This window comes from Urocampus carinirostris, chromosome 12 (genome assembly GCF_059441175.1).
Source record: "Urocampus carinirostris isolate Australia breed hairy pipefish chromosome 12, RoL_Ucar_1.0, whole genome shotgun sequence".
In the NCBI taxonomy this organism is placed as follows: domain Eukaryota; kingdom Metazoa; phylum Chordata; class Actinopteri; order Syngnathiformes; family Syngnathidae; genus Urocampus; species Urocampus carinirostris.
The window spans coordinates 15050159-15063376 of record NC_142360.1 but is presented as its reverse complement, the minus strand read 5'-3'; the positions used below and the strand labels follow the sequence as shown (position 1 = coordinate 15063376).

Below are 13218 nucleotides of genomic sequence, written 5' to 3'. Positions count from 1 at the left end.
TTCAATATCGCTGCATTTTCACATTTATCTTTTAAATACAATAAAAGTAAGTGGCCGCAAAGGAACTTTGTGTGCCTTAAGTCGAAACAATAATGAGACCAGTGATTCTGATATGGCGCACTCTTTCAAGCCAATCAATAGAGTAATATTAGCAAGCTAACAGTGCAGTCATGTTTATTGGCTTTAATCTAAAAAGAAAATAATGGAGGACTCCACATCAAAATTGAAAAAGTTTTCCAAACTAGATTTAAAATCAAAGCAGGAAAACAGCAAGTTATTGATGGTAAATGATAGAATTTTAAACATGATGCAATTCAATATTTACTCTATTAAATCTAGTATGTGTTAACAGTGCCCGGCTGAGTTTAAAGAGCCTTTATGCTTTTTTTGCCCTACCACACCTATCTGCTTCTATCTTACTTTAAGCTGTTTGGGCCAAACATGAATGGGAAGACGAAGGGGAGTTAAGGAGAGTGACGTCATACTTGTCCCTGCATTATTGTTGTGGTTTTTATGTGTAAGTGTAGAATACTAGTAGGGCTGCAACTACCGATTAATTTCATAATCTATAAATCGGTCGATTATTTTTTCGATGAATCGATAATTCTGATTTTTAATTTCCCTATTTTTTTAAATATCGAAGTTATGGACGCATAGACGATAGTGCACAAAACGAAATATTCTATTATAGAAGACAATAAAAATAATTATAAGTGTTTGTCAATTAACTTTAAATATTGCATCGAAAAGTACACCTGCAAATATGTAAGATACTCTTTTCATACTACTTTATCGACAGATCATATTCAATTTGGACTTATGAAAAACAAAAAAGAAAAATCAATACATTTCAATGTGTAGATTTGTTTTAACCACAAAGAAATAATCAAAAATGTAAACAAACCCACTTTTCAAAAAGTTGTCAACAAATTTGTTTTGAGGCGTTAAATTTTGGAATATGATAAACATTGCCAATATAAATCTGATATATGCTAAATTGATTACTCATGTGCGGTCCCTTCTCAAGATTACTTAATTTTCCTCATGTTGAGGTTTTTGAGTTTTTCCTTGCCCTTATGTAGGTTTTAGATCAGGGGATGGTGTAATAATAGTCTGTGGTTTGCCATAATATGTGGTCTGTACGGCCCTTTGAGACTCCTTGTGATTAAGGGCTATACAAATAAACATGACTTGACCTAAATAATTTCCCCCTTGGGTTCGGTTAAACATAGAATTATATTTATTTACTTATTTTTTTCTATGTATTCCTGTAGCACTTTCAGTTCCCTTGAAAATTGTTGACTTTGTTTCTTGATTAAACAGTCAAACGATACGAAGTTGAAACCTTTATGATAATTTTGATTGTAAATGATGCTATGTTCAAAATGTAGTACAGTATAAAAAAAATGTAACAGCTTTTTTATAAAAACTGTATTGGCGCCCTCTGCCAGATTAAAGCGATACTACAATTGCCAGCATAACAACGAAATAGTGTGCACTCTAATTTGCATTGATTTCACATTCTTGGTGGCTCATAAATCACGCAATACAACAAATCGATGATCTAATTAGTTGCCAACGCTTTTAATCATCGATTTTAATAGATTCTTGTCAAATCGTCGTTGCAGCACTTAATACTACACTGCATGGAGAAATATATGACCAACGTTCAACAATCATGCAAATATCTTAAATTTAGAAGAGACATGCTCCATTTATAGAGAATAGCAAAAGCAGCATTCTTTGGGTATTTCAATATCCAGTAAATCCCTGTGCTTAATTCTAACTGGCCTTGTCAATATGTATCAATCCTGTAAATTGCCCAAACTTATCCATAACTATCCAAAATATCTTTGGGTAGCCCTTCGTTAATTTACCAGATTAATGTACGTTTAATTGGGCAATAGAGTCACCCTGCTGCATTTATTACGATACAAATCCCTCACAAGATGTCATTGTCATGTCCAAGTTTTATTTTAACTTTCCAGCAGTCTCAAGCCTGTCAACTTGCACGTGCATCATGAATGTGCCTAACAGAGACTGCTATGACGACACAAGCCAGAGGTGGCGGCTGTGAGTAAAAAAGTTCCAAATTCCGTCCTGCTCCTTTAAATGTCACCAACACAATGATGAATACGCTGTACAATAGGTTAATGTATTTGGAGATATGATTGTGGCTCACCGGGCATAAACATCACAGCACGTCACAGAGTTATGGGTACCAATGTCTTCACTTGTGATTTCTCAAACTGAAATACAAAACATCAGATGATGTGTACCTGCCCCAGGCGACGGCGTCCTGCTTAAATTCTTAAAGGGATCAGGCGTCAGCGATGGAAAAGAAAGGCGGAGGCTGCTTTCGACACGAGGACTGGAAAATTCAGTCAGAGATCCCAAACAGGTGCTGCCTTCACCCGCTCTACGTTTTTCAGGCAGCAGTGGAGGGAATTCTCCAACCTCGCCGTCAGCGAGGTCACCCAGTCCTCCGAAGCTCAGGACCCTCAGGTCCCCCATGACCTCTAGGAGGCTGTGCTCCAGGTTGCCGTTCACAGTCTGTTTGGAACATGCTTCCAGTCCTTTGGGAGCAGCCCGGGGGGAACTATGCGCATTGGGAGGGCTGCGCTTGATGGGGGTTGAGGGCTGGGAGCAGGTCGGCGTGCGCTGTGGCCACACAGGAGGCGGTGTGTCGCTGCGAGGAACATTCCGCAATATTTGCTCTGAGATGAAAGCTTGAAAATGTATTTTTCTGGGTTAGCTTGATGTATGCATACCTGACGTTGTGTGGGAGGGGGCTGCTTGATGACACCGAACATGTGGACCCAAACATCCGCGGACAAGAAGCTGAGCTCACCGAAGCATCTGATTGGAACAATTCACTGTCAATGGAGCTGCCCATATGGTTGGCACTGTCAAGGAAACCTCGAGTATCTTAAAAAAGAAAAAGAGACAGATCGAATGCTTCTTTTATTTCATTTTTATAGGGCTTTTCTCGCTCTGATGCTAAAATGCTAGCTAGCCCTGAGTCAGAACAAAAAGCTTTTAAGGGACATTGTGTATCATCCGTCCACTGGATATCTTAGAATCTTGCGATCAAAAATGAGTATTGAAAGCACACGGAAAGATACAAATTATGGAGACTCAAAGAGACAAAACAACACCATTTTTCTTTGGCCCAAACTTTTATGTTTTTTCGGTTACATACAGCAGCAAGATGGTGAAAATCATCTAAGCTCCCATTATGTGAGGCACATGTTATGTAAAATCAATGCAAATAAATCAACCTTTGAGTATTTCAAAAAATACATTTGTATGATAGGTCATGTATTTTTGCTTATTGCTTATCATTTTTTGAACAAATGCAGTTTTTTTGTTACCACTAGGAAGTTCTAAATAATACACACTGCCCCTTTAAGACCCACAGCAAAATTATTGTATATGGTTAAGAGAAATGAAAGGCCAACCTCCCCAAATTAATATGTAAAGTAAAATAAACACATTGGAAAAAAATGAATGAATCAATAACTAAATACATATGAGCAGAACATAAGAAAACATATTATAGAAATCAATAAAACAAAATGTTATTCACATGAGGGGGCCGGAGTTTTGCCGAGAATTGTCTCCCTGCGGGGAATTGCCCCCCCTAGCGGGAGCGTGCTCAGGTTGTTTATTCAAGTAGAATACAATTTATTTATGTGTTTGATGAAAAAAATCAGAAACGTTCGTCTCCTGTTGTATCTGTTGCTAATTTGACAGTTCATTTCAGCGTAATAAGCTTTATGGTAGGGCACATAACCTTTCTAATACCAGTGCTATTGGGAAGAAAAAGGAAAAATAAACATGCTACTTACTCAAATGTGCATAACCGTTCTATTACATTCCCAACAAATGCAAGACGAAGTGTTTATAGTGACATTTTCGCCATTACATTCCTAAAGAGTGAGGAAAAAAGTGTTTTTATGGTTTGTTACACAGCGCGAGTGACGTGTACGTGCTCCCGCTAAGGGGGACAATTCTCTGCTGGGGTACAATTCTCGCCACAACACCAGTCATTCTCGCAGAGCTTCTCACCCTTTGGTTGGACAAGTGCATTTATCAACTGCAATGTCTCTCTTGATCCCTGATCAACCAGAAGGTCATTTGAATAATATTTTGTTGAGACATAACGCACCAACAAATATGTGACAAAAGAAGTACTAAAATGACAAAAAGAGACAAAATGCATTGATAAATCAATCAATTGCACGTGTATTATTTGAATTGTTTTCAGGTATTAGGTGATTTATTCATATGCCATATATTTGTAGGTAGTTCTTTATCTGTTTATATATTTATTCCCACACGTGGCAGGATCAGTCCTCCATATGTTTGTTTCTGCATTCGGCTGGAATTACCTTGAAAAAAATTGCATCTAGCATCCACTGTACTGAACTGTACATTCCGTGACATAATAAAAGAAACTTAGCAGAGCGGCATGTTGGCTCCAACATGCAGAGTGACAACCTGACATTCAAACAATGCACGTCATGCAGAAAACACGAAGGCAGGCCTCCTCAGGCCACAAGCAGTCCGCAAGTACTATGAGTCACTACAAAACCAGTCAAAGGGCTCCTTGTTCAGACAGACAAGCATACTCCCCTCCCCTCACAACTCCCACCTCTCAAACCCCGCCACTCTTCTCATTCTAGGAATCCGAGATGGAGGAATTTTGCTCTTGAGAGCAGCCTTGTTCCAAAGAACAAGTGACAAAACATCCATCGCTTTGATTGTTTGTTGTTAATTGCATGTGTACTTTGAAGGATTTCCTATTGGGGAGCATCCAAGAGGATTTGACGGACATGGCTGCAAAGTCTGCAAAACATACACTTGTTAACGTTAATCGCAACATTTGTAACTAGATTCGTCCCTTCAGTCAAAAAATACTCTGCTTCCTCTGTTGTTTCTCTCACTTTTGGGCATTTTACAGATTGTACTTGTGAATGTGATTATAGACAATGAAATCAACCATGTTCATTATGGTTGTACACCCTACTGGCATCATTTCCTATTTATGGGGCTTATTTGGGAATTTTACTGAAGTTATTGCTCTATTGTTACAACTTAGGCCAGTCTCAAAGCACTACCTTGTGAATATGTTTGCCTATTTACTATTATGTTATTTTTTTGTATTTTTTTCTCTTTTACTTTGTGTTTATCCTGGAGTCTGATGTTTAATCTCGGTTGGTTGGATCCATCTATCACTAGGGGCACTAGGGGTTGTAGGGGCACCATTTTCTTCGGTGTGTCTAGGGTAAGTTCAGCCCGGTGGCACCAACATATGTTTCCACCTGGTCTCAAACAAGGGACATTTCATGTATCATGCGAATGTGCTCAGCACTGCACCACGGAATCACCTACGTTGTTATGCATGACAATAAAGACATCCATCCATCCATCCATTATTTGCACCGCTTTTCCTTAGTAGAGTCGCAGGGGTGCTGGAGCCCATCCCAGCTATCTTCAGGCAGTGGGCAGGGAACACCCTGAACTGGTTGCCAGCCAGTCACAGGGCACACAGAGACAGACAAGTCACTCGCTCATTCACACCTAGGGACAATTTGGACCGGCCAATTAACCTGACATGTTTTTAGAATGCGGGAGGAATCCGGAGAGCACGGGGGAAACCCACACGAGCATGGGGAGAACAAGCAAACTCTGCAAAAGAAGGCTAATAGCTGGATCTGAACCCATGACCACAGAACTCTGCCGTGGATGGAGACAATTCTATTATATTCACATATTGGTCATACAAACGAGGTAGACCATTATCTATATTTTTATGATATGTTTCCTCTTTTTACTTTGCGCATTTTGAGATTTTTTATTTGACCATTTTGTGGTTTCCGAAAAGCTTATTCAAGTCAAGTCACATTTTTTTGAATAGCCCGAAATGACAGAGTCTCAAAGAGCTGCACATGCCCGTTGTTTTTTTTTTTTTTTTTTTTTACAAAAAAAAGGTAGAACAAAAATGTAAAATAATAAATATACTATGTCCTGGCCCCAACAGAAGTTAATTTGTATTTTGCTGTTTTTAATCTCAAACAGGAACTATATTGTCTAGTTAAGACATTCTCATCTATACATGGCATCATCAACATCAACAGCCATCAGCTTTCGTTGTTGTTTCTTTGAGAACATATCTTTTACTCTGTTTTAGATTAGAGTGGAGCTTGGAAGCTAATCTTGACTCAGCACAGTAGTTAAGATCCTGGTAAATTGTGTCCCACACACACAAGAAGAGGATAACAGAGCACATGTTTTTTCATTTTACAAAAAAAGAAAACAAGTATTAAACAGAATCAATTATGAGCGTGAAGTCTTCAATTAGAAAATAAGTAAATAATACATTTGGTTAAATACTTAAAGTTCATATAAGAAATATTTTTCTTGTTTGATTCTATTTTAAATTTGTTTTTAAACAGCTTATTTTTCTTATTATACAAGAAAAAAAATATGGTAATATAAGAAAAATCTCTTATTTTACTACTAAAAGACAAAATAAAGCTAAGTTTAAGAAAATAATCCGAAATTAGATAGAATAAGTATATGAATAAGTAATGAATAAGAAAGTTTTTCCTGTTTCAGTGTAGTGGAATATGGAACGTAGTTATCCATATTTTTACACCCTCATATATGGCGGATAGCAGTTAACTTTTTTTTATGTTAGTAAAAGAATCATATTTTTGGAAATAATTGATTTTTATGGTTGTGTTATCTAACAATAGAAAATAGAAAAAAAAGAAAAATAACACAAACTACACTACAACTACAAGCTCATTGCCGAACACAGATCAAAGGGAAACTATGGAAACAGAAGAAGCAAGTTTCAATAATTTTGGCCAATAGTTTTCTTTCTGGAGTCCACAATGAATAAGGTTGTTATCAAATGTTTTCATTGGTCCAAATTCGGTCCAAAAAGCTGCCTGGCCCGCTGTGCTTTTCATTTAAAGCTACCAAATATTCAGACGTAGTAGTCTAGCCTGTCGGCATGCACATGTAATACATGTGCTGTCTTCGCCTGGTACAACAATGTTGTTTGTTACAGGGCCGAAGAATGCGAGACGAAATACAATATAAATGTGAATATAAAAAGGAGTGAAATTATCGAAATGGACTTTTTAGAAATTAGTCAGAGAACTAAATAAAATTATATTCCTCTTTAAACTTGCATAAGTTGGATCCATCACAATGTTATGCGTAAATTGATGCCATACCAGAAGGCGTTCACGTTAAGTCCATGAGAAGTTTCCATAAATTAGACGGAAAAAGCCTCCAGACGTTTTGAGCGTATTTTTCAATGGAATTAAAATTCCGGACTCTTTGCCCATCTGTTTTGGTCATCATGGACCATAGGGACTTTACAATTGTACCTTTGTCTGACTTTTGAAGAAACCAAAGCCGAGTCTTGAAAAATGTAACTTGGATCATTGCTGATTTCTATGTCGCCAAATAAATCAAGCCATGGTAAATGTCTCAGACCTTGAACATATCATGCTATTATTATGTATACCGTGTCAGTTATGTGTCCTATGTTACTTTTGAACTGAAATCTAGAGTCCACAATGAATAAGGTTATTTACAAATGTTTTCTGTCCACTGGGGGGGTGACTAATGCAGCCACTAAGTTAAACCACTCTCCCTTGGCTTGATGTAGTAGCTTGAGCATTTCACATCATCTTCAAAAGGTTGTTTCAAGTGAGTGCTCTCAACTGGCTTTCAACCACAATTGCCTCTTGCAGGTAAATCCATTATAAAGCGCTGGGAATTGTATTATTTTCCTGAGACACATATGCTTGCCTCCTTGTTGCTATGCAAACTTCCCGGGAGTTGAAATTGCTGAGGCGAGCAATCTCCACTTGGCTGTTCAAAGCCAAAATTGAGCGTAGATTAAACTGTGAGCTCATAGGAAAGAGATTTCCTCTCATTGGTCTGTCATTTACACTGTTAATGCGACTATTAAATTTAATTAATTTAGTGCCATCAAAAGTAAAGCAGCAAAGATTTAACGCAAAGGTTAATGTGGCTTTTACGATTGAACTTTGACAGCACTAAATTAATTGTTTCACAGCACTCACCAATGTGCATTACGAGCTACAGAAAAGGACAACTTAAGAATTACGTAATCACTTGGGTATGTGGGTCTTGGAGCCATTACTTAATGACAAACATGTTCCAACGTCATTAAATCGGTTTTTTGGTTTTATTCAAAACTACACGTTAAAGGAATCCTCACACCCACAGTGACTGCAATTGAAAATTGGTCACAACTGAACTTGTTCTTGTGAAACAAAGCGCATGACCCGATTAAATTTTACCTTGAAATTGACATTTTTTAAAAAAATCTGTTATAAAAGTAGGTATCTATTACAATGGCTATCCGATGAGTATGAGATTTCTCAAATTGTTGTGAAAAGAGTTCTGTATGGGTCTTTAATCTAGATTTGGGCTCGAACATTTGTGACTTCGCTGCAATAAAGATGTTCTTGAATCCCTTGCTAGCACATTCTCAATGAAGCCATTTGCCACAAACTTCTGCTGAAAGTGGCGTACTCAAGTTCAGGTTCCTGTTTATGTAGGCAAAAAGTTAAGAGCTCGGTAGCTGTTCAATTTAGCTCTGTTTGTCTTCATTTGTCAAGAACTCGGATTAATTTAAAATCACACATAGACTTTACAAACAGAAGAGAGCTGTTGCTAGAGTTATGTATGTCCATTTGCGGTCTGGTCCTTGGGAAAATTGCACCTATAGGTGGCAATATTCGATGTCTTAATACTTTTTACTGAGGTTTATTATTGTTTATTTTTTAAATGTTAATTATTTTTTAGTAACTCCTACTCTGGCAACAAAATGACTGTGCGATTGTTTTCCCCAGATGCGTACATCAGAAAAATATACCTTAAAATGTCTTAATTAATGCATTTTCAACAGAGTGCCTAACAGGTTTAAATGTCAGCAAATATGACTTATCGCTGCAGTCACATTTGGTGAAAACACTTGTCATATGCACCCTATGACATATACATTTTGGCCTGTTTTACTGCCACTTCTCCACATTGGCCTGATAAAAACATTTCCTGTAAAATATCATCTTTGGCCCAAGCAAGGTTAGGAAACAAAGATTTGCAAACCCAAGTAAACATTTAAATCGAATGTGATTGAAAAAGGTTTAACTGAGTAATCATAAAGGGAGTTTGGAACACGATAAGTGTATGACAAAAACATCCCAAATCTGTCATCCAGGAGAGATGTTGTAGACAAACATTCACTTTAAAATTTCCCACATTCCCGTCATGTCGCGCAGATAAGAAAATGGAATGACTATCTAAGAGGAAAGGGAAAGGAATGTCTGACAAACTGTAGGAGAACATACATACCAAGCCATGCGGTCATGATGTGATGCTATGCAGGTTTCCTGTTTGCACCAAAATCCCTGCCTCTTTCGCTTATTCACTGCGTAGTTCAGTCGGCTTCCCATGTGGATGGAACTCTCCCGACCTGCACTCTTTCTTTTCTTCCCTTTAAGAAGATACTCGGCCCTGTCTCACTCAAGCGCTTTGTCAGGAGTCAGATTGTTGCAAGGCCATGGCCAATTCCTTCATTGATGGAAAAAAAGAACGTCTTCGTTTGTTCCTACTTGTTCTGCCACCGCTCGACTCGTGTGTTTCCACCGAGGAAGGGACAGAGCAAAAGGGGAGGGAGTATTGAAAGTTGGAGATGAAAAAAAAAAAAAAACCACCCACCCTTCCAGCCTTTTCCTCTGACTGACCACTGAGCATTGTTCATTCTTGACACTGTGGGCACTTTCCCCCAATCGGAATGAATTACAGAGAGGGGGAGCCAGGGGTGTCAAAGGTTACATGTGGCCTTTTATGGGCAACAAAGAGAAAAGGGGGTGATGATGCTGGAGAACTGGATAGGGGGGGTTCATATGGGCTTGTCTTTCTGCTTACCCCAAACACAGAGACAAAAGCATGCAGACTGAGCGTGCCTCCTGCCATGTGTCTGATGCCGTGGCATCAGAAATTAGTCCAAAAAGCTCCAGAGGGAATTTTATTTCCCAGTGACCTTATTGTCACTTCTATAGTTCAAACATTTGAGGATATAAAATCAGCCCCATGTCCTCTTAGGGTTCACAAAGTCAAGTGTTGGTCCGGTATACTATCCACCAGTGTTAACGTGCAGAAACTCATTTTATATGGTTTACATCTCACACAGCCTTTCACGGGCGTATCGAGGCTGAATCACGGCCAGAAATTTCTGCCCGTGAAGCAGACGCGGTGGAAAATGTGCAAAATTGGCTAAACCCGCTGTTTACCCGTGGTATGCCCGCAAAACAGACGCCGGCGACTGTTCCGTGTCCTCATCGCGGGTAACCGCGGCTGCATCGCGTATGACCGTGCTTACACGCGGTACACACATTAATGCACGTGATAACACCGCGATACAGGCGCAGAACAAACGTGCTATGACCGTGCTATGACCGTGCTATGACCGTGCTATGACTGTGCTCCACCTGCGATTACCCGCTAAGATTTCGCGTCCCGCCCGCGTGTAACCACGTCTTGGCCGCGGCCGTAGCACGTCCTAGCACGTTCGTACCGCGTCTTTACCTCGTGTGTACCACGTGTGCCGCCCGCGGTTACCCGTGGTCTAAAGTTTGGAGCAGCGCGAAACTTTTTCGCGCGGCCAACCGCGTGTGAATTTCTTACCGCGTGTAAAGCACGGCTGTATCTCGTCTGTATCGCGATCTCAAAGCGTCCAACAGCGTCTGCTTCAGGGGCAGAAATTTCTGGCCGTGATTCAGCCTCGATACGCCCGTGAAAGGCTGTGTGACCGGGCCTTAAGGCGGCTGGATGAACTTCAGAAAAAAAATGTGCAAGGTATCATTCCACAGAACTATTGTTATCTACAGACATTTTTTTTAATTATTAACAGGCACATAACCTGTGACCTTGAGCACGTTTTAAATAAACTATTGGCATTACTACAATTGTATGTTATGACACATAGTTTTTCTCATAATATTAAGGTTATTTCACTAGAGACTATTCTCATCAGGATGTAGGATACCTTGTCACAAAAAAACATGCCTCCCCCCATGGAAAGTGTCCACTGGCATTCTGCGTTAAACACTTTCAAAGAGCAGAAATATAGCCTCGAACTTTCAAATACTTCAAGAAGTATCTCTGGTTTCCAAGTTTTTGTTATTTCAAGTTAAATTTTAGATCATGGGTCTCAGACCGTAGTTAGGTTCCAGGCAAAGTGGGGCCACAACTATTTTAAAATGTTTTTTTTTTCTGCAAAAAATAAGATCCTAAGAAAAAATATTGAGCATTAATTAAAAAAATTGTTAAAAAAAATTCTCCATGTGTCTGTCTCTCTATCTCAGCGCATGTGTTTTGGTCTCCTTTTCAATCTCTTACTGTCTCTCTCTTAGTCTTTCTATGTTTCTCTATGTCTCTCCTTCTGTGCCGTTCTTTCTCTATCTCTATCTTTCTGTCTGTTTTTATCTTTCTTTCTCTTTGTGTCCCCATCTGTCTTTTTCTCTGTACGTCTCTGTCTATTTTGCTCCCTCTCATGCTTTTAATGGGAGGGGTCAGCCAAGAATTCTGACTTACAAACTCCGCGTTTAAAACACATTTCAGACGGAACCTGCATTTATAGAGCTAGTATTTCTGTTTTTATCCCGCATACACGTTTATTGTGGCTGCAATTGAGGGTGAATTGTTCTCAATTTTGAGCTCTGCATAGCTGATTAGCATGAAGCTAGCATCCATATCAAGCTCACGTGGGCTGATGTTAAACTTTCATATCAAAGCAGGGGCCTCAAACTATCACGCAGGGTGCAAATGCGAGTCTAAGACCCCTATTCTAGATTTTTGACATCTAAGTACCAGTACTTCTTTGTAATATTTTGTTAACGGAGTTTTTAGATGCTAAATGTTTGTATATTGAGCATGCCTGAAAAACTGGTACTGAAGGGCCCTCACATTTGCTTGTACAAAAGTATGCACCCAACTGTTTTAATGAGATGGCTGGGATGCAGGATTGTTCTGGAATTTTCACAGACTTTACGTTAACTGTGTTTTTAGTGTGGAATGTATTTTTAAAATGGCAAATGCTCCAAAAAGTTGATTCAGCTGGATATGTCTCCTTCAAATTCTGAACAAAAAAAAATGAAGACATTTGAAACAATTCAATAGAGAAAACTGAAACATTTATAACGTAATAATGTTGTCCTGACAACAGTCTGGTAGAACTTTTCCTGTTGAGCTAAGCTCAACGGTGCCGTTGACTTGGCCCCAGGTCATTTGTGATTAAAGCAATTACTGTAAACAGGACCTCAAAATAATTGAACTGGGAATTTAACGTCCCAAACGGTTACATTCTTTCCCAGACATTATCTGCTCTTCAAGTGGTAAACAGGAAGCAATTGTCTATCCAAACAGTCTGTGTTTTCTTTTCTTCACCCTTCTTTAAGAACATTGCAGGAAGTCATATTTTGCCCACTGTATCTGCAATATTTTTGCCATTTGTCTCCTACTTTTAATTATTTTCTGCATATGAGTCCATTACTTTTTTTCAATGATATCAATGTTATTGAAATCAAGTGCAATTAAACCATTCATCAGTAGGTTGAACCAGTCAAATGCAAGAAAATGAGCAGAAAATAGGTCTACTTCCATTTTGTTATCAAATACTGGTTTGTTCATTTAGGATCACTGAAAATTCATACTGTGGCCTCTCCGGATGTCCCGGCAACAAAAGACCCGATCCAACCTCCCCTCACACAACAGGATGTGTGTGGACATCCTGTCAGCGGTGGTCTCCCTTTATCACCACAAACTATTATTAGACATCCAGCATCAGCTGTTCTCCCCGCAGCACACTGCAAGAGAGATATCCTAGGATCGAGAACTATAATACAAAATTTACCGCAATGTTGATCTCGGCTTCATTTGAAAAGGGAGGTCCCGCCCACTCAATTTGTGTAATGTTCATAGAGTCTCGAAAAACAAACACAAAGAAAACACTGGCACGTTGACAACATTATCACAAATTAACTCTTACTTGTCATCAGAGCTGGACTTGCACAAAACGTTTGGCCCTGGCGTTTTGACCTTGCATGTATGCACAAACAAAGATGCTTGTGCCAACATATTGTTGCAGTCATTAGCTAT

The 13218-nt window shown here is 39.0% G+C and overlaps 1 protein-coding gene across 2 annotated transcripts in view; it reads right to left on the bottom strand.

The window, feature by feature from the left end:
* LOC148355041 (tensin-3-like) overlaps positions 1 to 13218 on the bottom strand; it is a 34573-nt gene that overhangs the window by 12183 nt on the left and 9172 nt on the right. For both annotated transcript variants that reach the window (XM_088349960.1, XM_088349961.1), the window contains exons 6-7: positions 2772 to 2928; positions 2280 to 2689 (exon numbers count right to left, since the gene is read on the bottom strand). In XM_088349960.1, the coding sequence (XP_088206086.1) occupies positions 2280 to 2689; positions 2772 to 2928 (567 nt within the window). The remainder of the gene's footprint in view (positions 1 to 2279; positions 2690 to 2771; positions 2929 to 13218) is intronic.